The sequence below is a fragment of the Sus scrofa genome, chromosome 2 (genome assembly GCF_000003025.6).
Source record: "Sus scrofa isolate TJ Tabasco breed Duroc chromosome 2, Sscrofa11.1, whole genome shotgun sequence".
Classification (NCBI taxonomy): Eukaryota; Metazoa; Chordata; class Mammalia; order Artiodactyla; family Suidae; genus Sus; species Sus scrofa.
Window position 1 is genome coordinate 77,389,573 of NC_010444.4, and position 23,789 is coordinate 77,413,361.

General features: G+C 58.4%; 2 protein-coding genes across 9 annotated transcripts; one reads left to right on the forward strand and one right to left on the reverse strand.

Moving 5' to 3' along the window:
• TMEM259 (transmembrane protein 259) lies at positions 4,005 to 12,694 on the forward strand. 8 transcript variants are annotated; one of them, XM_003353958.4, is made up of 11 exons: positions 4,005 to 4,451; positions 9,035 to 9,313; positions 9,856 to 9,955; positions 10,070 to 10,180; positions 10,399 to 10,521; positions 10,608 to 10,708; positions 10,789 to 10,846; positions 10,934 to 11,017; positions 11,102 to 11,234; positions 11,309 to 11,408; positions 11,489 to 12,686. In XM_003353958.4, exons 1-11 carry the CDS (start codon positions 4,230 to 4,232, stop codon positions 12,032 to 12,034), a joined length of 1,857 nt encoding a protein of 618 aa, XP_003354006.1. In that variant the 5' UTR covers positions 4,005 to 4,229; the 3' UTR covers positions 12,035 to 12,686. The 8 variants fall into 8 exon arrangements, with proteins under 8 accessions (XP_003354006.1, XP_005661425.1, XP_020939944.1 ...); XM_005661368.3 differs by having other exon boundaries at positions 4,039 to 4,451; positions 10,067 to 10,180; positions 11,489 to 12,690; XM_005661369.3 differs by having other exon boundaries at positions 4,075 to 4,451; positions 10,067 to 10,180; positions 10,937 to 11,017; positions 11,489 to 12,692.
• Positions 12,619 to 22,306, reverse strand: GRIN3B (glutamate ionotropic receptor NMDA type subunit 3B). The gene is made up of 9 exons (XM_003353966.4): positions 21,881 to 22,306; positions 19,709 to 20,298; positions 18,265 to 19,300; positions 14,453 to 14,598; positions 14,254 to 14,369; positions 13,980 to 14,131; positions 13,516 to 13,680; positions 13,368 to 13,432; positions 12,619 to 13,196 (listed from the first exon to the last, which is right to left on the reverse strand). Exons 1-9 carry the CDS (start codon positions 22,304 to 22,306, stop codon positions 12,797 to 12,799), a joined length of 3,096 nt encoding a protein of 1,031 aa, XP_003354014.1. The 3' UTR covers positions 12,619 to 12,796.

Consider the following 23,789-nt stretch of genomic DNA (forward strand, 5'->3'; position numbering starts at 1 on the left):
CATGTAGTATCAGAGCCACATCTGTGACCTACCTCACAGCTCGCGGCAATGCCGGTTCCTTAACCCACTGAGCAAGGCCAGGGATCGAATCTGTGACCTCATGGATACTAGTCAGGTTCAATATCGATGAGCCACAATGGGAACTCCCAAGACTTAGAGAATTATGTGATTCAATATAATCCTACCACCTCAGCGCCTGCTGCCTCAACCTGGGTTCAAATCCCCTCTCAGCTGAGGTAAGGGCACAACACTGAGTCAATACACATTAAAAATCTTTGGAATTTTGGCATAGCTGCAGGAATTTCACAGGGAGCTCTGGTGCCTCTGCAGCTGTCCACTGCCCTTGACCCCTAGCACTCACCTCTTTGTCCAGGTAACCCCTGGGGAAACTGCCTGCAGGGGCTGTGGAATGATGCAGGCTCACTGGCGGTGGGGGGAAGAATCTAGATACCCTGGGGCATAATCTCCATGATGCCGGAGGGGGGCCTGTGGTTGCAGGAAAGCCAGGAGCCTCAACCTTGAGAGCTGGGCTATGGGGGCAGGGCACCAGGGGCCATAGGTACAGTGAGGGCTCCTTCCTGGCAGCCACCTTCTTGGCAATTTCGGCTGTCCCTACCATTTCAGGGCTCTGAGTGGGACCCCAAAGGTATCCTGCAGGCTGAATCTTGCAATGAAAACAAACCAATAATAGGGAGTTCCCATCATGGTTCAGTGGTTAACGAATCTGACTAGGAACCATGAGGTTGCAGGTTCAATACCTGGCCTCGCTCAGTGAGTTGGGGATCTGGTGTTGCTGTGAGCTGTGGTGTAAGTCACAGGCTCGGCTTGGATCCTGAGTTGCTGTGGCTGTGGCATAAGCCCAGAGCTGTAGCTCCAATTGGACCCCAGCTTGCGAACCTCCATATGCTGCAGGTACAGCCCTAAAAAGTAAAAAAAAACAAAAAACAAAAAACAATAATAGTAACAGTAACAATGATGTGAGAGTTCTCTTATGGCTCAGATGTTTTCTCTTGTTTTGTTTTTTTGCTTTTCAGGGCTGCACCCTCAGCATATGGAGGTTCCCAGGCTAGGGGGTCGAATCGAAGCTACAGCTGCTGGCGTATGCCACAGGCATAGCCACGCCAGATCTGAGCTGGGTCTTCAACCTGTACACACAGGTCATGGCAATGCTGGATCCTTAACCTGCTGAGCGGGGCGCTCACAAAACAGGAACAGACTCACAGAAAACAAATTTATGAAACAAACAAATTTATGGTTACCGAAAGGGGAAAGATAGCAGGGGAGGGATAAATTAGGAGTTTGGGGTTAACATATACACACTCCTATATATAAGATAGATAACCGGAGTTCCCATTGTCGCTCAGTGGGTTAAGAAACTGACTGGTATCCATGAGGTTGTGTGTTCAATCCCTGGCCTGACTTAGTGAGTTAAGATTCTGGCATTGCCGCAAGCTGTGGTATGGGTCAAAGATGTAACTCAGATCTGGCGTGGCTGTGGCGTAGGCCAGCAGCTGCACCTCCGATTCAACCCCTAGCCCGGGAACCTCCATATGCCGTGGGTGCAGCCCTAAAAAAATAAAGTAAATAAAATAAGGTAACGTAAAATAGATAACCAACAAGGACCTACTGTATAGCACAGGGAACACTAGCCAATATTCTGTAATCATCTATATAGAAGAAGAATCTGAAAAAAGAATGGACATGTGCATGTGTATAACCGAACTGCCTTGCTATACACTGGAAATTAACGTAAAAATCAACTCTATGCCGATATAAAATAAAAAGTAAAATAAAATAAGATTCTTATAAAATGAAATTGGCTTTAGTTTATGTATATATGTAGCAACAATGAAACCTCAAGCCTGTTAACTCAGGCCAGGTATCAATCCCCTTATTCACAATTCGACATTCTTGCCGCCCCATTGCCCTTCCACAAAGGTGTCCTCCAGGCTCCACCTCCCCTTTACTGACTCTGCTCCCAAAGCCTGGTGCTTCTCCTGGTTCTGCCTCCAATGATCAGCCCTAGTCCTGCCTTGGGCCCTTTCCCTAGCGGTCGGTACCCACTGCCTGAAACTCTTCCCACCTGGCTTGTTCACTGTTCACCTTCCAGCACCTTCGCAGTGAGCCCCAGCCCAGGGTCCCCACCTCAAGCCGCCCACACACCTCAGACAGGTAACAGTGACACCCACGGCATCCTCTGCAATCTAGCTCGTCTAAATTCCCCAGCTATCCCCAGAAGGGGCTGTCCCCAGAAGGGTGGGCCTGGGGTCTGGTCCTTCTCTGTGTCTTTGGTGTAGATTTAGATCTGTCCCCTGCAGTGTTCCTTTTTTTGTAAGAATAACCTTCACTTACTCTCCTGGGCCGTGTGTTGCCAGATTGTGGGAGTGAGCTTTAGGCCTTGCTGCTTGCCACAAAAACCTATTTCAATATAAATTACATCAATGAAAATAAAGTTGAAAGTTCTAGGAGTTCAGGGAGTTCCGGTGCTGCTCAGCATGGGTTGGGGAATCCCTCATTGCTGTGGCTGTGGCGTATGCCGGCACCTGCAGCTCAGATTTGATCCCTAGCCAAAGGCCCTGAAAAAAAAAAAAAAAAAAAAAAAAAAAAGGATATCGACCGGTCCCTCTACTGGGAAGAACGAGTTTTAGCTCTCCTTTTGCAATTAACAAGTGATCTGGGGGTGATCCATAAGAGTATCAAGCATGTGCACTGATTGAGTGCCTACTGATATGCCAGGGCGCACTATGAAACTGAAAGTCTTCACTCCAGGGAGTGGGATTAAACTGGCAGGTAGGTTTGGAAGGTTCCCTCAGGTAGGTTCCAAGACACAGCTGAAAAGTCTCCCCCTCCCCCGCCCCCACCCCCAGTGCAATTCAGAAGAGACCCCCTCCCAGGGCCTGGTTTTTCTCAGAAGCCCTGTCTGTGCCTTTCACGGTGGGGTGCTCACCATTGGGAACCAGACCAGACATCCACCTCAAGAGGTCCGCCTGTCTCCTGCTGGTCCCTGGGCCCTGTGAGGGCAGAATCCAGCCTGCACTGGCCACCGCTGTGTCCCCAGCACCAGCGCAGGCCCTGGGGTACTGTAAGCCACTTCCCTGAAACGTCTGAGCAGGCTTTGGGAGTCCTTCCCCAGGGCCGACACTCAGGATGCCTGAGCCCCTGGTCTCCAGCTCCATCTGCCCTTCCGTGCTTCCTGAGAAAGCCCACCCATACCTTGCTTTGGAACCTGGCATACAGTAGGTGCTCAACGAATGTTGGGACTGATTACTTCCTTGGTTACCAGGAGGAGCCAAGGCGTTTCAAAGATGAATGAAGGAGCGAGAATTTGGTCCAGACGTGTCCACCCAGGCTTGGCACCAGGCGGCAGCCAGGAGGAGGGGATGGTTGAGGCTCTAAGAATGCTTACCTCGGTTTCAGAGTCTTTTTCAGGGACCAGGTACACATCACTTGGGCCAGGGAGCAGAGAGGGACCCACTGAGCAGCCCGGGTCACAGAACAAAAAGCCAAAGCCAAGAGCGCTAGTGGGCAAGATCTGGATTGTGAAAAAGAAAAAAGCCTTTGCTTCAGCCTCTAGAATGAAAACAGCGCTCAGTAAACGACACAACCTGGGCCACCACTACGAAATGCTGGAAGGTGAGAGCCGGGTAAAGCCCGGAAACACCACACACGCTAATAACGTTACGAAGCACCCTTTCGGAACCACCGAAAGCGAAGAAAACAAAAGCCATACTTCCCGGGACATTATTTAAAGATCCCAATGCGATCACTTTACAGTTAGGGCAACCTAACGTAAGCGCAGCTACAGCATAATTTTCTAGAGCGCCACAAAGAAAACATCTTCACCGGTCACATTTACCTTACGTTTATTTTACCACCTCCAAAATCCTTATATGTTGACTAATTTTATCGCTCGCCTTCCAGCTGCATGGGCAATATGCAAAAGACCTGGGGACTAACGCAGCCCCGCCCCTAGGCGTTCCGAGCCAGGCGTCAGGACGGTGGGCGGGGCCGCCACGGGCCGACCGCCGGTATCCCGGCGTTCCGCGCGAGCGCAAGGAGGCCGCTCTTGCCCGCGCCGCGACTCGCTGGCGTCAGCTGGGGCACGGAGGCGGAAGATGGCGGCTGTAGCCCTACGGCCGTGAGGAGCGCGGCGGCGGCGAGGACTGCCGATGGCAGTCGGGAGGCGTCCTCGGGGACCCGCGGGCCGTTAGGGCGCGACGCTGGGCGGCATGTCGGAGCACGCGGCGCCCGGGGCACAGGGGCCCGGGCCCAACGGTGGCGGCGGCCCGGCCCCCGCGCGCGGGCCTCGCACCCCCAACCTCAATCCCAACCCTCTCATCAACGTGCGCGACCGGCTCTTCCACGCGCTCTTCTTCAAGATGGCTGTCACCTACTCGCGCCTTTTCCCTCCCGCCTTCCGTCGTCTCTTCGAGTTCTTCGTGTTACTCAAGGTGACCGCAGCCCCAACCCTTGACACCGGTAGCCGGACCCTTCCCTCAGATCTGCGACTTTTGATCCCGCCGGGGGGAGCGCGCCCCTCCCACCCGGAGGCATAGACCCGGCCCTACCCGTTGGGACCCTTCCCTTTAAGCCTGCCATTCCCGACCCCCTGCCTAGAAACTTCCAACCGCGAAGGCCCGAGGCTCATCCGGTTAGTGGCTCCTGATCCCGACTCCAGGAACTCACTCCCAGCCTTTTCCAGCCGCACCCCACCCCTGGCCTCGCCCTTCCCCGCGTCCCCCACCTCCGGAGGCTGGAGCCCGGCAGTCCAGCTCCAGGACCTCCTGGCCCTGCCGCCTGGGATTCTCAGCCCCGGATGATCCTTTCCCAATCCTCCGAGTCTGGCCTGGCCCAGCCCAGAACTCCAATCCTGGAGGATTCCAGGTTCCACCGCCAATGCCCCCTTCCCAGGACACACCCCCCTGGCCTCCCACTGCACCGAAAGCTCCTCCCTCTTTTTCTTAGGGCTCTGCTTTGGTCCTTCAGCTTGTTCCCACCCCCATTCTCCCTGCTCTGAACCTCCCGGGGGAATGTGACCTAGCTGAGGTCACATCGCCAGGGCTAGTGACAAAGTCCCAGCCGGTGGCGCTGCTTGTGGCACAGTGAGGGACCTCCTGGGAACCTACTGCCTGTCCTGCCTCTGGTGGCAGAGCTTTCAGCTGGGAGGATAGTTCTGGGAGGACGGGTGTCTGCATGGGTCCTCCAGGAAGGGGTCTCACTCAGAAGGAGCTCACTGGGTGCCAGGGTCCTGGTTGCCATTTCGTTTGGTGTCCTGTAGTTACTGCCAGGCTGGGGTGGGAGTGCTGACATTGGAGTAAGTTTTGGATCCTTCATCTGCAGAAAAGAGGCTGGTGCTGACGGTCAAGGTACATGGAGTGCCAGCCAGGTCAACTTGGTTGGTGTGGTGCAAAGCGAGCTAGTGTGGCTGTCCCACAGACCTGGGTGTGGGTTCCAGCCCCGCCACAGCCTCCAGGGAGACCCTGAAAGCCCCAGGCCTAAAGTGAGACTGACACATGCTCTTTGCCTCACAAGGCTGTGCGGAGCCTGCCTGCCTGCCACCCACCCCCCAGAATGGCAGTCATCCCCTTTCAGAGGCATGGAGTGAGCCTCTGAGGATCCTGAGTTAGGATGTCTCTATCTGGCTCCTGGGACCCAAGAATGGCTTGAATGGAGGGAAACCCATGCATGGAGTGATTTCCTTAGGAAAGGGAGGATGGTTCTCCCCAGAGGAGCCCCTGCCAGGTGTGCCCTGTGTGAGGTGGGCCCCCTCTCCAGAAGTTCAGCCTCCTCTGAGAGCAGGTCCTGTACCGCTTCCTGATTGAGGAGCCAGGCAGGGCAGGGCTTGGGGCAGGTGGGGTGTGTATCCATTCTACGTCCCTGGTCCCCTGCATCTCCTCTCTGGACAGAGTGCAGCCAGAGGGGTTCCTTGCTCCCTGTGAACCTGCCTGGCCCCTGGTGGCTTTGGTGTCCTCCAGTGGAGTCGGGGCAACTGATCTCTGAAGCAGTCTCAAGTACCAGAAAGCTCTGCCTCGTAGCTTCCTGCCTTGTAGCTTCCGGGCTCTTGCTGCAGAGATGAGTTGCAGAGATGAGTTCCCCTGTCGGACTTCCTCACGCTGGCCTCTTCCTGGGGCACCTGTTCTGCTGAGCTCACTGTCGGCAGAGTCAGCCCAGCTCCCTGCTGTACCTCGGGTGCTTCTGGGGACTGGAGTCCAGGGCCTTTGGGGAGCAAGAGGTAGGGTCCAGGCCTGTGTTTGAGGCAGACCCCTGCTGGCCTTGGCTCCCACCTCTGCTGGATCACCCAGTACCAGGCCAGGGGCAGCAGGCCTGAGGTGCCTGAGCCTGTACAGTTGGACTCTGGGCCCTGGGGAGTCTGATCCTGCTGCCACTGAGCGGACACCCACAGGGTCATGGGGCTCTGACCAGGGCACCTTTGCCATTCACTCCCTCTATGCCACCTCTCACCAGTCTCTGGGACCCAGTGATGAGTGGGCTGACCAGGAGGAGAGGGTGACAGAGCAGCAGGGCAGGAGCTGTTAGGGCAGGCATCCTGAGGCTGTGAGGAGGTGGGCGGCAGGAATGGTGTCTGTGAAGGCCTTGGAGCTGGCATGGCGGTGTGGCTAGAGAGGTGGGGCACAGGGTCATGGAGTGCCAGGGGCTGGGGGCTGGCGCACCCAGGGCCAGTGAGGTGGCCAGGAGAGGCCCTGGACAAGACTCCTGAGACCCTAGAATGGAGAAGTGGGCAGGGCTGCTGGGTCCCTGAGTGGGCCCCAGACCCCACCTTGCCTGGGTGGATGGGACTTCCCTGTGGCAGACGATGACTGAAGTTTTGTCTGCTAGCTTGTTCCATAATAGGGAAACTGGCCCAGAGCTGGGGCAGGCCTTGACAAGTGGGGCTGAGACTCCTGGCCCATCTCCAAGGACCTATCTACTCAGTCAAGGGTGATAGGATAGGTGACAGTGACGGGGCAGACCCCTGATTGGCACTAGAGAGGGCACAGGGGTGACAGTGAGGGGCTTGGGGGCCTACTCAGCAAGGTCATGGGCAGTGATGTCACCAGCACCCCCATCTGCCTAGTATCCCTCTTCTCAGGACCCAGTTACCCCTGCCTGGTATAACTTCTGGGTTTAACCTCCTGCTCCACCTTTCCTGGCTATGTGGCCTCTGTACCTCAGTTTCCTCATCTGCAAACAGGGCGGAGTTTTCTTACTGCTCAGCAGGTTAACGGATCCAGTGTTGTCACTGGAGCAGCTTGGGTCACTGTTGTGGTGCAGATTCAATCCATGGCCTGGGACTTCAAGGTGCTGCAGGCAAGGCCAAAAAAAGACCCAAAAAACTGAGGGTAATGGCAGGCATATGTGTCCCGAGGAAGTGCTTGGGCAGCCCCTGGCACCAGGCCATACTGCATGTCAGCACTTTTTGTGACATCTCCACACATTGTACAGTGCTGTCCTTTCGGCCCAGAGTGGACGGTGTTCTAGACAGAGCTCCTGCTGGGCTTCTGGGCCTGGGGCGCACGGCCAGGGGCTATGAATCAGCTCTAACCACCGCTCTTGAGTCCTGTGCTATTCAGCTGCCTATCACCAGCTCCGGGGTACCCAGACAAAACGTGGGGAGGGGTGCTGGGGGTCCTGAGGGAGTTAGGGCCTGGGCTCAAGGCCCTGGTACAAGCTGGTCTGTGGAAGCCTCTGCAGACATGCAGGGCCTCAGCTGGCCTTCCCCACGCCTACCTGCGCACAAGTCAGGGTCCCAGCTTAAATCTCAACGGTGCTCTTAATTTCCATACCCTTGCAACACCTTGGGCTGCAAGCAGTTCACATTGGCCCAAGAGGAGGAGGTTTTGTTGTGGACTGCACGCAAGGCATATGGAAGTTCCTAGGCAAGGGGTCAAATTGGAGCTGCCAGCCTACACCACAGCCACAGCAATGTGGGATCTGACCCACATCTGCAACTTATGCTACAGCTCATGGCAACTCCTGATCCTTAACCCACTGAGCAAGACCAGGGATCAAACCCATGTCCTCCTGGATGCTAGTCAGATTCGTTACCGCTGAGCCACAACAGGAACTCCAAGGAGATTTTGGAACCAGCGCAACTGAAGAGTCTGGGGTGGGCTCCTTCCAGTTTCAGGAATGGTTGGGTCCAGATATGCCCTGCATCCCCCTCAGGTCACAGCCACTATGATGGAGCCAGGACGGGCATGGGTGCTATGCTCCCACGGGGAGCTGGGCAGTCCACAGCTGGCATTGGCACCACCCTATGGGGCTTATGGCAGGGTGTGGAAAGGACAAGTTGCTGGCGGCCCTGCTGGTGGCTGTATTGCCATGGGTAGTTCACCACACACCTGGGTGTCAGAATGAGAAGAGGCTTTGTGCTCTGGTGTCTCCACCATCTGGATTTTCTTGGCTGTGGTTTCGTACCATACAGTGAACTCATCCCAGATTGGGAATTTGATGTGGGGGATGGATTGAAGGCAGTGCCGGCCCAGCAGTGGGGTCGCCAGCTCCCTGACTCCTGCCTTTCCCCAAGAGGTGGGTTAGTGGGTGGGGTGCATAGGAGTGATGCCCTAAAGGCGGCCTCCAGGCTGGAGGGGGACACAGGTCAACTGGGGCAAACACAGTGGTTAGACAGGGGTGTTCCTCGGCCCCGTGGACCCTGAAGTGGAGTCATTTTCTGGGGTGTGGGGTAATGCCAGGAGTGCCCCATTTTACAGCAGGGACACTGTACCTCAGGGAAACCGCACTCTGCCCTGGGAGGGCACAGAGCGGGCCTGGCCGACCAGGGAGGCTGTTTTTAGTCGGTGAGATCAGGAGCTGTCTAAGGACTAGGCAGTGTAGCTGTCGATGGCACCAGGTGTTCTCCTGTGTCCCATCAGGTGGGCCCAAGCCCAGCCTGGTCTCTCCCAGGGTGGTGGTCCTGCAGGTGTTGAAGAGGGGCTCATCCTGGCCACCTGGGCATCCTGTGCCCAGTGGGGTCCTCAGGGTTGGGTAGTGGGGCCGCAAGCAGCTTCCCCCACTGACCGCCCCCTGCCTACAGGCCCTGTTCGTGCTCTTCGTCCTCGCCTACATCCACATCGTCTTCTCCCGCTCGCCCATCAACTGCCTGGAGCATGTGCGGGACAAGTGGCCGAGAGAGGGCATCCTGCGTGTGGAGGTGCAGCACAACTCGAGCCGCGCACCCGTCTTCCTGCAGTTCTGTGACAGTGGCCGCAGCAGCTTCCCTGGCCTGGCTGTGGAGCCGGGTGGCCTGGAGCTGGAAGAGGAGGAGGAAGAAGAAGAGCTGACCATGGAGATGTTCGGGAACAGCTCCATCAAGGTGAGCCCGCTGGGAGTGTTGTATACAGGAGGTGCTTGATCAGTGCACACGTAAACTAGTGATGTTCAGGGGCTCCCTGCCTGCTTCTTCTGGTGTGGCCCCAGGGCAGGGCAGAGGGCTGTGCTGGGCTGACTCAGGGCCCCAGGACACAGCTGACTCCTGAAAAGGATTGTCCAGGAAGGAGGCCCCCGGAGGCTCTGGGCTAGAGCTCTAAGCTGGCTACTCTAGGTGGCGAGGCTGCCAGCACGAATGGTGAGGGCCGGTCCCTGGAAGCAGGCCAGTGGATGTGTGCAGCACCCAGCCTGGGGGGAGGGACATGCTTGGGCCGCCAGAGGTGGGGCTGCCCCGGGCCAGGGATTGGTGTGGGTGGGTATTGGTGCAGACCTCACTGGACTCCTGTCCCTTCCAGACCCTCACCTGGAGACAGCCTCTTGGGGAGCTTGGCGGTGGGGTGGGTCGGATCTCCCTCCAATCAATAGGGGAGAGGCCTCTGGGCCTGACCCCTGGTACCATAGATCTTCTGACCCCTTCCTACTCTGCAGTTTGAGCTGGACATCGAGCCCAAGGTGTTCAAACCTCCAGGTGGCCCTGAGGCCCTAAACGACAGCCAGGAGTTCCCCTTCCCTGAGACACCCACCAAAGGTATGGGCTGCTTGCTGGGGGTGCAAGTCCAGGACCACGAGTGGGCCTGTGGTCACCCCTCCCCTCCCAGGGGAGAGGGGCTCTGCAGGCTGACCGGGCCTGTACCCCCAGCAGTGTGGCCGCAGGACGAGTACATCGTGGAGTATTCGCTGGAGTACGGTTTCCTGCGGCTGTCTCAGGCCACACGGCAGCGGTTGAGCATCCCTGTCATGGTGGTCACCCTGGGTGAGTGCCACCTGCAGAGCAAACCTTCGGGAGGGTTGGGGGCCATCCTCGCTCTGCAGCTGCAGGAAGCTTCATCCCGGCACAGTTCCCAGGCCAGCAGGTCACAGCACTGCTTGGTCGGCTGCTGGGCAGGGCTGCCCCACTTCTGGGAATGAAGCTCTGGGGGCCTGGGGTGGGCATGCTAGCTGGGCGCACATCTGTCACGATCCGGCCCACAGACCCCACGCGGGACCAGTGCTTCGGGGACCGCTTCAGTCGCCTGCTGCTGGCCGAGTTCCTGGGCTACGATGACATCCTCATGTCCAGTGTGAAGGGCCTGGCGGAGAACGAGGAGAACAAGGGTGCGGCCGCAGTGCCAGGGGCGGGTGGGAGCGGGGCGGGGCCTGGGGTGCCCGCACACCACCTCACTGCCCCACCGCCCGCTCAGGCTTCCTGCGGAACGTGGTGTCCGGGGAGCACTACCGCTTCGTGAGCATGTGGATGGCACGCACGTCCTACCTGGCCGCCTTTGTCATCATGGTCATTTTCGTGAGTGCCGTGGGGACAGGGTGGGGCTGGAGGATGGGGGCAGGCCAGCTGCCCAAGACCTCATGGTGTCCCACTTGCAGACCCTGAGTGTGTCCATGCTGCTGCGCTACTCCCACCATCAGATCTTTGTCTTCATTGGTGAGTATCCCAGCTGGCCACCCTCCCCTCTGCCCCCCCTGCCGGGCGCCTCACCCGGTCTGCCCGCCCGCTGCCCTCTGCCCGCAGTGGACCTGCTGCAGATGCTGGAGATGAACATGGCCATCGCCTTCCCCGCAGCACCCCTGCTGACCGTCATCCTGGCCCTCGTGGGTGAGGACCCTGCCCTGATGCCCTGTCCCCTACCCCAGCCAAGGCCTGCCCGCCCCAACCCGCTGGCTCGCCATCTCCCTGCAGGGATGGAGGCCATCATGTCCGAGTTCTTCAACGACACCACCACAGCCTTCTACATCATCCTCATCGTGTGGCTGGCCGACCAGTATGACGCCATCTGCTGTCACACCAACACCAGCAAGCGGCACTGGCTTCGGTGGGCACCAGGGGTCCCTGCGGTCACGGGAGGGGGCAGCCAGGTGGGCAGCGTCTCATTGTCCCCCCTCGCAGGTTCTTCTACCTGTACCACTTCGCCTTCTATGCTTACCACTACCGCTTCAACGGGCAGTATAGCAGCCTGGCCCTGGTCACCTCCTGGCTCTTCATCCAGGTGAGGGGGCTGCCCTGGGGGACTTCACAGGCCAGGGTTCTGGCTCTGGACTCTGGCCTGACCCATCGCCTGCCCCCCAGCACTCCATGATCTACTTCTTCCACCATTATGAGCTGCCCGCCATCCTGCAGCAGATCCGCATCCAGGAGATGCTGCTGCAGACCCCACCGCTGGGGCCTGGCACCCCCATGGCACTGCCAGATGACCTCAACAACAACGGAGGTGCCCCAGCTGCCACTCCTGACTCTACCGGCCAGCCACCTGCCCTGGGCCCTGGCTTGCAAGGTGCTGGTGGTGGCCCTGGGCCTGTGGCTGAGGCACCCAGCTCCCTGGTGGCCGCAGCGGCCTCAGTAGCTGCAGCAGCCAGTGGTGACCTGGGCTGGATGGCAGAGACAGCCGCCATTATCACAGATGCCTCCTTCCTATCTGGCCTGAGCGCCTCCCTCCTGGACCGGAGGCCAGCCAGTTCCCTGAGCCCCACTGGGGGGCTCACCCAGGCCCCCCAGGACAGTGCCCCTCCCAGCGACTCCCCAGGGCCTGACACAGCCCCTCAGACCGCCGGGTTGAGTCGGCCCAGCCTTGTGTCTATGGCTCCGGTGGACACACCCTCGGAGGTTGGTTCCTGAGCCCTGGGCAAATTGACCGCCTCTGTCCCTGGCCATCCAGGCCAGCTGGGTATGGCCTGGCTAGAGCCCTCGGGGGTCAGGGAGGCTGTTCCCAGTGGCTCGGACTGCCCACCCCGCCTTGAGTGGAATCGGGGTCCATCAGGTTTGCTTGGAGGCAGGCTTCTCTTCCCCAGGACGCGGGGCCTGCCTGAAGCTTGTCCCTGTTTGTGGTGGGCCTCCTCAGCTGGTGAATCAAGACAAGCCAATGAGCCGGGGTGGGAGAGGGGGCGGGGGCTCCCTGGAAAGTTCTGGAAGGGGTTTGTGAAAGGTCTGGAGCGAGCTGTCCCCAGGCAGAGCAGGCAGGTCTCTGAGCAAGGTGAACATGGGTGGGGCCAGCTCCGCTGGTGCTCCGTCGTGCGCAGTGCCTTTCCACGGCCACCCTGCGTTCCCCGGGCTGGGGTCCCGAGGAGGCAGTACCTGCGCCTCAGGTCTAGCGCACAGCCACCAACATTGAAGGCAGCCACTGGGCACCAGGGGCCTGCCCTGCTCAGGGTGGGGAACGGCCTGCGGCCCAACCCAATCACTTGGTGAGGAACGCAGAAGAGTGCTCATTCCACTCTATTTAATTGCAGTGTACAAAATGGTGTTTGTATATAGAATAAACTGTCTGTTGACAGCGTCCAGCCGGCATTTCTGTGCAGGGCCAGGGTGTGGGCTGGGGAGTGTAGGGTCCACTCTTGGGCAGGGCGGGGTGGTGATGGGGCCCAGTTCCTGGTCCCAGAGTCACTGGGCAGCCCCAGGTGCTTCCTCAAAGGCCTGGAGCAGTGGGCATGGCTGGTCATGGGCGCTGTCCCCAAGCTGGGCCAGAAGCTCTCCACGCCGCACCAGTGCCTGGCGGAGCCGCTCATGTGTGTCTGCGATGTGCTGCTCCAGTTCCTCCAGCTCCCCAGGGCGAGGGGCTCTGGAGGGCAGCTCAGTGGCCAGGCGACCGTTGGAGCAGAGCCAGACTGGGCAGCTGGGCAGCACAGCCTCATCCACCTCCGCATCTGGTGTGGCGGTGGCCATGGCTGGCTCCAGCAGGAAGCGCACCCGCCTTTCCCTCACCACGGCCCGGCGCACCCGTGTCCAGCTCCGTGGACCCATGGTGGGGGCCACTGTGTCCTGTTGAGGCTCTTCAGGACATCTGGGGAAAGATGGGGCTGGATAGCTACATCCTACCCACACAACCCCTCTCTGCCCTTTAGGGTCAGGGTCCCTGAGGAGGCTGCTGGTGACAGGAGGTGTGGACCCAGTGGTGGGCTTGAGGGCGGGGATGGGAGTTCCAGGGGTGGTGAGCAGCCCCAGGGCCCTTTACCTTGGCTCCGGCTCTGCCTCCTCCTGTCCATCAGGCGGCTCTGTGTTGAGGGCACGATGGATTCTCTAGGAGCCAAGGTAGAGGCCAGGTTGAGTTTGGAACTACAGGAGACAGTGGCACTCACCCAACCACATGGCAGGCTCCTCACCTGGCTCGTGTGCAGCCAGTACTGCAGCTTGTTGCCCCTTCGGATGCGCGGCAGTGCCAGGTGGTAGAAGACATGCTCACCCAGTGAGCTAAGGAGGGCGCTGCCCAGGCCCAGGCACAACAGCACAAAGAGCCCCGAGAAGTGATAGATACCCATCTGGAGGGTCTGTAGGCAGGACACAGGCACACCATCCCTCATGGCCGTGGTGACCCTTAGGGGTCTCTGGCCTTGGAGACAGGACAGAGGTTGGGCCAGAAAGAAGGGCCTGGGGCCGAGGAGTTGGAATGGAAGGGTAGGGCTCCATGTTCAGAAGAGAGGGCACTAGGGCAGGGGTTTTGTGGGGTAAGATGCACAAAAGCAGGCAAGTTGGGAATAAGCAGGCATCAGCCACCTCAGTGAAGGACCAGGCAGGTTCAGGGCCCCCACACACACACCTACCCCCCACCCTGTGTCCCAAGCCCCACCTCTGTAACGGCAAAGACCCGCTTCCCACAAGGCACCATCTTGTACCACTTGTCGTGCAACAAGTCGATGAAGCCAGAGGACTTGTAGCGGCTGATGAACTCCGACAGGTTGGAGGTGAGCGGCGAGTTCTGGGGGAGTCCGATGCCATAACCTGGGGGAGGCCGGGCTTTGGCTTGGGACCAGGCTGGAAGCAGCCCCAGAGGAACTCTACCTGCCTGGAGCCTGCAGTGGCTCCCTGCTGCCCCAGGATCACGTGTGCCCGGGGTCCCTCACCCTCGATGGCGAAAGGCTTGCCCACAGTCAGCAGTCTGCAGTCAGCGTCGATAGACACTTCGTAGTCCAAAAGAGACTTGTCCATGATGAAGGCATTGAGCTTGGGGGGGTCGCTCCTGGGGGGGCGGGGACGGGGTGAGCAGCTCTGCCCTCGAGGCCCCGCCCCGTGCTCTCCCCCCGCCCCCAGCGCCCGCCTCACGTGAGCATGGAGACGCCGTGGGGCGTGGTGGGTGCGCTGTGGCGCCGCATGTGTGCGTACATCTCGGGGAAGCTCTTCTTGATGTAGGCCTCGGCGCTGCTTTCCCACACGGTGCCGAAGCGGAATCCCTGGGATGGATGGTGCAGCTGTGGGCCGGCACCCGGTCAGCGCTAGGCCTGTCATGTCCCCCAGCCCGGACTGCCCAGGCTTCAAACCCGCATCTCCCCTCGCCAGTCCGCCTTGGGGCCACATCGTCTCTGGGGGTCCGCCCTGGGCACCCCCTTGCTGCCAGGAGACACCACCCCCTAACCGTCTGACACCACAGAAATCCTCAGACATGGCTCAGTACCCTCTGGGGTCAGGACCACTCAGTTGAAAACCTGTGTTGTAAAACCCTATGTCTGTCTCCAGGCAGACCTGGCCCTGAACTCCAAAAGTCCTCCTCCTCCCGCATCCTTCACATCTACCCTTGGGGGTCCCACAGGAGCACCAAGCTCACACCATCCAAGACCCCTTCCCACTGCAGTCCCTTCTCCCTCCTTTGTTCCTCTATGTGCCTCTCACCTCCACATCCTGTCCATCCACAAAACCTGGGAATCACCTTCAGAACACCCTAGACCTGCCCACTGCTCGCCCTTCCGCAGCCCCCACCCAGGGCCCTCATCCCCCCAGTGCTGCAGCAGTGCCACCCATAGTCTGTGTAAGCTCCTAAAGAATGAGTAGCTGCTGAGGCCACACTGACCAGGGCCTCCTGACAGAGCTATGACACCTCTAAAAAGCCAACCTGAGTTGATGGAGACCTTGGGGCAGGGCCATCTAAAGCTTCTGGGGAAGGGAACGGCTCTCACCTCTGCTGTTTTCAATTATCTGTTAAGTGCTCTCAATTAAATCAATTTAAAAAAGAGCACATGGAGATTCCTCAAAAAACTAAAAATAGAATTTACCATTCAATCCAGCAATCCCACTCCTGGGGAATTTCTCATGCATCCAGAGGAAACCATGATGTGAAAAGGTAACGTGTACCCCAGTGTTCATTGCAGCACCATATACAATAGCCACGACATGGAAGCAACCTAAATGTCCACCACAGAGGAGTGGCTAAAGAAGATGTGGTTGTGGTACATATACGCAATGGAATATTACTTGGCCATAAAAAGGAATGAAATAATAGCATTTGCAGCAACATGGATGGATCTAGAAATTGTCATGCTAAGTGAAGTTAGTCAGTGAGACCCCAATGTCAGATGCTATCACTTATATGTGGAATCTAAAAAAAAGATACAATGAAGTTCTTTGCAGAACAGAAACTGACTCACAGACTTTGAGAAACATGGTTATCAAAGGAGACAGGTTGGGAGGGGGAGGATGGGCTGGAGGTTTCAGATGGAAATGTAAAATTGGGTTGTGATGATGATTGTACAACAATAAATATAATTCATTGAGTTAAAAAAAAGTAGCACATGGGAGTTCCCTGGTGGCCTATTGGTTAAGGATTGGGAGTTGTCACTGCTGTGGCTCAATCCCCGGCCCAGGAATTTCCGCATGCAGTGAGTGCAGCCAAAAAAAAAAAAAAAAGTTGCACATGTGTCAAGTAGCTAGATCATGGGATGCTAAGCATCTATGTTTTATTACTGGTTTACCAAGAACACTGGGGTGGGGGACAGCATAAAAGGCTAAACACGACTTAGGGGCATGCAACCAGCTAGATCCAAATGCTGGGAGATGCTATGGGGGGAAAAAAGCAAACTATTTCTCCAACAAAAAAAAAATGATGGTGAAAAAAGATGGAGAAGACATCTGGACTTGAGTGTCAAGATGTACCCTAGCAGGACCCTGTAGTGCCATCCCCAGACAGACCTCCTGTCCTCCTCCTGCCTCTTGTTTGTAGAAAAGCTTTAGCCTCCTAAGCCTTCCCTGAATTCCAAAGAATGCATTTAATCAGAGAAGTGAGAAAATTCAGAAACAAAGGAAAAGAGGCAAGCAAGACAAAATAATAATTTAGCCATTAAACAAAGTCTAGGACCTTTAGTTCCTCTTCAAGGGCGGTAGATAATATCCTGAGGCATGTCCTTGAGCTGCTTTGCAGAGACAGAAACCCTCACCAGGTGGAAGATGTTAACTACATGCTGGCCACCCCCATATAGACCCCAGACCAGGAATCCAAAAGTTGATATATATATATATTGACCCCCGATTACCTCATCACCAACCAATCAGAAGAATGTCCACCAACTGATCATAACAGCCCACACCCCACTTCCTCATGCTGTACTGAAAAATCTTTCCCTGAAAGCCATCAGGACATTCGGGTCTTTTATTTATTTTCTCTTTGGCCGAAACTGCGGCATGTGGAAGTTCCTGGGCCAGGGGTCAAACCTTCACCACAGCAGCAACCCAGCCACTGCAGTGACAATGCCAGATCCTTAGCCCACTGAGCCACAGGAGAACTCCAATTTGTGTCTTAGCCGCCTGGCCTCTTTGCTCGGTGCCTGCAATAAACGCTGCCCTTTCCTACCCCACAACCTGGGGTCAGGCCATTGGCTTTACGACTTGCAGATGTGCGGACCCCATGTTTGCTTCAGTAACAAAAAGGCTTCTACCACCTGTAATGTCTGTGCATTTAGAATCCAGATTCAAACAAACTGAGAGGACGGGGGTAATACAACTGAGAAAATGGGCCCTTGATGTTTAAGTTCCCAGAATATTCATGATGAAATGATAGGCCTGGGATGTGCCTCATGAAAATCCAGTGTCTCGGACTGGTGCATGGATGAAACTGGCCAAGAGTTGATTTTCAAACTGGGTTATGGGTTCATTCATGGTAGTCATTGTGCCCTACTCAAAAATATGAGATTGGCACACTGCCTACTGCACTAAGGAAAAAGATCTTACTCAAAAATATCAATTTTTTTTCATTAAGAGAAAACATGGGGGGAGTTTCCATCATGGCTCAGCAGAAACAAATCTGACTAGTATCTATGACACAAATCTGAAACAGGTTCAATTCCTGGCCTCGCTCAATGGGTTAAAGATCTGGCATTGCTGTAAGCTGTGGTGTAGTTCGCAGGTGCGGCTCAGATGTGACGTTGCTGTGGCTGAGGCGTAGGCCAGCAGCTGCAGCTCTGATTTGACCCCTAGCCTGGAAACTTCCATATGCTGCAGGTGAAATAAAAGAAAGAAAATATGGGAGTTTCCTGGTGGCTCAGTCAGTTAAGGATCTGGCATTGTCACTGCTATGGCTCTGGTTACATTGTAGTGCAGATTCCACCCTGGCCTGGGAACTTCCACAAGCCATGAGTGTGGCAAAAAAAAAAAAAAAAAAAGACAGAGAGGGAGGGGGAGAGAAAGAGAGAGAAGGAAAATATGTAGGCTGGGGCATGCCCTGCTCTGCCCACAGCTTTCCAGAGCTCCATCTGTCCCCGCCCTGCCCTCACCCCTCCCTCTCTCCCCTAGCCGCAAGGCCTCCTCCTCATTCCTCCACCACACTAAGCACCGTCCTCCCCCAGGGCCTTTGCACAGGCTGCATCATCTGCTTAGCCCATTCCTCCCTGATAGCTACATAAAAGTTCCTCACACATCACCCCTCTAGAGGACCTCCTGACCCCCATTTGAGAATGGGGTCTCTCTCTGGCACTCCCTGTGTCCCCACCCTGCCTTATTTTTTTCCTTGGAACTTTATCACCATCTCACACACCATCTAGTTTGCAACACCTGCCTGTTTTGCTGGGTCGGGGTGGGGTGGGGGATGGGACTGGCATGGGTGGGTGAACTCCCAGCTTTATCTGCGAGCCCCCCACCCCGCAGCTACCCACCTTGGGGTCGTGGATCCCCGACAGCTCCTCGAAAGTCTTGTCCCCGACCATGACGGCGGCCAGGTTGGCCGTGTAGCTGGAGAGCACGAGCAGGCAGAAGATGGCCCACAGATTCATGAGGAGGCGCCCCGTGGGACACTTGGGCGTCTTGCTGGACACCGTGCGGCCGAAGAGGATGGCGTAGCAGAGGTTGAGGGCAGAGGAGTAGGAGAACACGGTGGCCCGGTTGCGGCCGCGGGGTGTGAGGCCATAGGGGCTACGCCATTCATAGAGCGTGAGGAAGAGCGCAGTGAGGTGCAGCGCGGCGAAGACACCCAGCCACATGGACCAGTGCAGCGGCCACATGAAAGCGCCAATGGGCGACGCCGTGTCCCGTGAGCGCACCATGATGCCAAGGCTCGTAGAGAAGAAGGGGCTGCTGAAGTCCACCACCTGTGAGCGGGCCGAGTTGATGCTGAAGCTGGTGACCGCCATGTGCGCCCGGCCAGCCAGCAGGTCGCCCACCAGGCCGGTCCAGCGGCCGTCTCGGAGCGCGCCGTACTTGCCATCACCCACAATGTACAGCTCGAAGTCGAAGGGCGTGTCCTCTGCCAGGCGCTCCAGCAGGTCGATGCAGTAGCCGTAGCAGCATCGGCGCAGCGCGCGGGGCACCGAGCCATTGGCCAGCCCAGCGAAGAGCGCATCCAAGGTGGCCGAGTCATTGGTGCCGGGGGCCAGGCACAGCTGCCCCGCAGGGCACTGCCCATCCTCGTCCGGCTCGCGGGCGAACACAAACGGGTGCTCCACCAGCGTCACCACGCGCAGCTTAGGCCGAGCCCCCGGGGCGCCGGGCTGGGGAGGGGGCCTCGCCGCCACGCCCCCCGTCTCGGACTCCAGCCGCCCGTCCCTCCAGGTGCCCACCGTGGCCCAGGCCGGGGCGCCCAGCGGATCGTGGCGAAGGCTCCACACCCGGAAGCGGCGGGAGATGTGCACCTGCGAGGAGCCGGTCACCCACACTGGCCCGGTGTGACCCTGGAACGACGTGTTGGCCAGGAACCTGGTGGGGGTGGGGTGGAGTCAGGATGGCGGAGGGATCCCAGACACCTCTCTAAGCACTGAGAAGCCATGGTAGGCGCTGGAGGGCCCTTTCCCAGCCGGGGCACCGGCGCCCTGGAGACTGTGAAGATGGCCCACCCCAAAGCAACAGCAGCTGCCCTGTTCTGACACCCAGGTGGGGCCTCGGGGCTCCCTCAGGTCAGGCGGAGACTCACCCATTCCCTCCCCTGCCCCTCCCGCCTCTCCCACAGCACATCCCCTCCAGCAGAATCCCCTTCTTCTGCTGTTTCCACCCAGGATGGACAAACCGCCTCTCCTGTGGGGACACAGCACCCAGCAAGTGCCTGATAATGTTGCCTCTCGTGACCCACAGGCAGAGGTGGCTTCCTGCAGCAGGGTCCCTGCTCACCGTGCCAGGAAGAGGCCAGAGGACTCGGACCCAGGCTGCAGGTCATTGCAGTTGACCATGGTGGGGAGGAGGGCACGCTCTGGTTGCACACGGGCCGCGCTGCCCAGCGCGCGGGCCACTAGTTCCACTGCGTCATGGATGGCGGCCTCCAGTGGGGGCCGAGCAACCTCCCCCATCGCCAGCAGCCCAGGAGGCAGGCCCTCGGTAGGCAGGGCCTCAGCGGGCAGCGGGGTGCCCAGCAGCCAGCGGGGCCCAGGGGGTGCAGCCTGCAGCACCTGCTGAGCACGCACTGCATCGCAGCCCAGGAGGACCGCTATGGGTACTGGGGCAGTGCCCCCCTCTGGCGCTCCCAGTGGGGCCAGGCGTGCCTGCAGGCCTGCATTGCCAGGGTCCTGCCGGCTCAGGTCCAGCACGAGCTTCGGGGCCCAGCCAGCCCGGCTTGTCCAGAGGGCCACCAGGCCACTGGGGTCCCTCACGCGGCAGAGCACCAGGCCGACATCCTCCCAGGTGTGCACCTGAAGCACAGACACCAGCACATCCAACAGCGTCTCCAGGGGGCTGGCCCAGTCCAGCTGCAGGTGGAATGGGTTCTGGCAAAGGAGTGGTCACGGTTAGGGCTGGTGACCTCAATGTCCCACCACACTTTTCCCACCCCCATCAGTAGATGTTCAGTAAAAACACGTCACCTCTATAACTGGACCTCTTGTGCCAGCTTCTTCTGAGCCCCACCCTGCTCTAAACCCTCTTGTGTCTCCCCATCACCATTAGCACAAAGCCCTGCTCTGGCCTCACATTTAGGGTCTGCTCTCTTGGCTCTAGTCACCCTGAGACCTTTTGCATTCGCCCGCTGGAATACCCTTTTCCCATCTCTATCAGCCAACTTCTACACATCCTTCAAAACCCAGCTCCACTATCCCTCCTCTATTCAGATGCCCCAAGCAAGCCAGGGACTTATGGGCTCCCTTTGCGCCCAGGGGCACTCAGAAAGCTCCTCTGAATTTGCTTTGAGTGTGGGAAGGATGAGAGAGCTTTGCCAGACATCTCAGGAACCTAGGGTGTTGTCTGGATGGGACAGGATGCTGAGTGCCTGGGAACAGACTAGGGGGCTGCTGCTCAGACCAGTGGCAGCAGAGTCAATTCGGTATCCTGACGGTTCCTACTTCAGGGGTGCAGTTCCCGGATCCGGCTGCAGAGGGCGCTACAGGCCTGGATTTGGGTCCTGCGTCTCTCCCGTGGGATGGGGGCAGGGATAGTGGAGGTTAAGGAGAGCCAGGGCTTCCTCTAGGATCAGGGTCTCCCTGGTCTCGAGAAGGAAGGCCTGGAGGGGCTTCAAGCTCGGTGTGGAGGCAGTGAGACACCCCCCACACACACTAGCCCTCATGTCCTGGTGGCAGGCCTTTCCCTGCTGGCCCTGAGAATAGGGGTGGTCTTTCCCTGAGACACAACAGGGTCTCCCCAGAGCTCTGCCACTCTTCTCTCCTCGAGTTATTCGGACCTAAATCCGAGCCTGAGGGGATGGGGGTGAAATTAAGAAGAGAGAATAAACTCCAAGAACTAGAAGTGGGTGGAGGAGGGAGGGGTTTGGAGTATCAGGGTGTCCCCTGGGGACCTGAGAAAGCCATTAGGGAGGCTGCGGGTTGGGGGTGGCCTTGGCCTTGAGGGCCTCTGTGAGGATTCTGGAAGGAGAAAGGTGTGAAGCCACAGCCCCTAGAGAGCAAGCAGGTAGACCTGCTTCCTCATCCTGGCCCCACGGCCCTACACGGTAGGAATCTGGGAATTGGGAGGCGTCCTCGGAGCCAGGAAGGGGGCCGCGCTTCGAGGGGGAGTCCGCTGCCAAGGCCAGGGAAGCGTCCTGTGGGATCTGCCATCTGGGGTATAGAGGCGGCTCGCGGGGTTCCCGAACCGCAGGCCCATGGCTCTAGGTCTCTGGGCCCCTGGGCTCCCGCCTCTCTTTCCGCGTCCCTGAGCTCCGGGGACATCCGAGATGAAGCGGTTCTTCCCACGAGCCCGAGGGCCATCCCGGGGCTCCTGTCACCCGGACTCCTAGGTGTCCCTGGGGGCTCCCGCATCTACGGTCCAGAAGGTCCAAAAGTCTGAGTCTCGTGCATCCCAAGGACTCTGCTATCCGGACCCCGGGTCCACGCGCATCCTAACCGCGGCGTCCGCGCGTACCGGGGCGCCGAGGGGCGCGCGTGCCTCCCGCCGTAGCACGCTGAGCACGGGGGTCTCGGTGGCGGCCGCCAGGAAGTGCAGCTGCAGCAGCTCGGGCCGCGCCTCGGGGAAGGCGAGCACGGCCGCCACTCCCGGTGCCGCCAGCGCCTGGCACAGACCGCGGGCCAGCGAGGCGGGGTCGCGGGCGAGGGGCGCGGCAGCCACCAGCTCCAGGCTCAGGTTGTGCGGCAGCCCCGGCTCCAGGGCGGCCCGGGCTAGGGCGGCGCGGACGCGGGCCCGGGCGGCGGGCGCGCGGGGCAGAAGGGCGCCCAGGCGCATCGAGCCCCCCAGGCGCGTCAGGACGCCGCACGGCTGCGGGTGGCCCGCAGCGGGCCCCGGCCCCAGCGCCAGCGCCAGGCCGAGCCACAGCGCCCGCACAAACTCCATCCCGAAGTTGCCGGCGGGCGCCGCGGGGCGGAGCCGCGGGTGGTACCGCGGGAGGCGGGGTCCTGGCCAGCCCCAGCCGCGCCACCCCCGCATGCAGGCGCCTCCCTCGCTGCCTGAGTCCGCCCACCTGCGCCCGCCCTCGGCCCTCCCGGTCCCCCACCGCTAAGCAACCGGCGAGGGAGGAGTGGGAACCACTAGCCAGGGCGGGAAACTGAGGCTCAGATAGCCACTCAAGGCGGGCGGGGTGGAGGTGCACATCAGTGGGGTTGGGTGAGATCTAACCACCGCTCTTCCTGGCTCTGTGGAGGGGTTATTCTCATTCTACAGATGGTGAAACCGAGGTTTGCTTCAAAATAGGTTCCCCATACTCACCCCTGTCCCACTCCCAGATTCTTCATTCCCCCTTCCAGCCTGGGAACATTTCCCATTGTTCAATGAGAGAAACTAAGGGCCAGAAGAGGTCAATTTGTCTCCATAATCACACAGTAGGTCCTCCTACTCCTAATTCCAAGAACCAGTCCACCCAGACCCACACACCTGAGTGTGTTCTAACATCCTGGGCACCCTGGCGAAACTGACTTGTCTGATGGGGACCAATAGGGCAGCTCTCCCACCTTCCAGCTGTGGGCAGCAACTTGAACCAGAGAACTCCCCTTTACCCTTCAAGACTCAGTGCCCAAATGGCCTTGCTTGAAAAACATCCCCAGTTTGTCACCCAGAAGGATGCAGAACATCCCTCTGCCTACATTAACTCGAAAGCACACTCTCACCTTTTTTTGTTCCTTTATTTACATTATTTAGTGGCTAACCCTGGGAGACGGGGGCAGGCGCGGGGGTCCGGCTTGGCAACTGCTCTGAGTGCTTGCACACCGTAGGTGCTCTATAATTGCTTATTGCTTGAGCAACTGTTCAGACAAGGACATTCGGTTATATCACCCTCCACTGCTCCAGAACCTTCTGTAGCTCCATGACATCTGCCAGTTCCCCAGCTGTCTCCTCTGTTCTCTGCTCCTCCCCACCTACCCCCAGAAATAACCTTTCCTGTGGCCCTGGCATGCTGCAGGTGCTCAATAAACACTGGCCAAGTAAGGACCCAGCAGCAGCTCCCTGCATGGAATTCTCTCATCCCAGTTCAGGGAGCAGAGAAAGCCAGGCTTCTCCCAGGATGCCTCAGGGCGCAGGGCAGCAGCTCTGCTCAGAACATTCCAGCTCTAACTAGTGAGTCTACACTCAAGGTTGGCTTTTTTTCACACACAACCAAGCATCTCCTTTGGACCCAGTATCAGAGAGGAAGGAAAAACACTCCATTAGTCGAATAAAAATGCCAAGTGCCAGCCAGCAGCATAGATTGAATTTTGGGATGACTAATGCAGGCTGGGTGGCTGGCTTCCAGCTGACAAGGCCACCTCGTCCAGCCACCTGACCAGCAACCCCAGGACAGGGAGGGGCCTGGGTTCCAGCTCCCTCCCTGCCTGAAGCCACT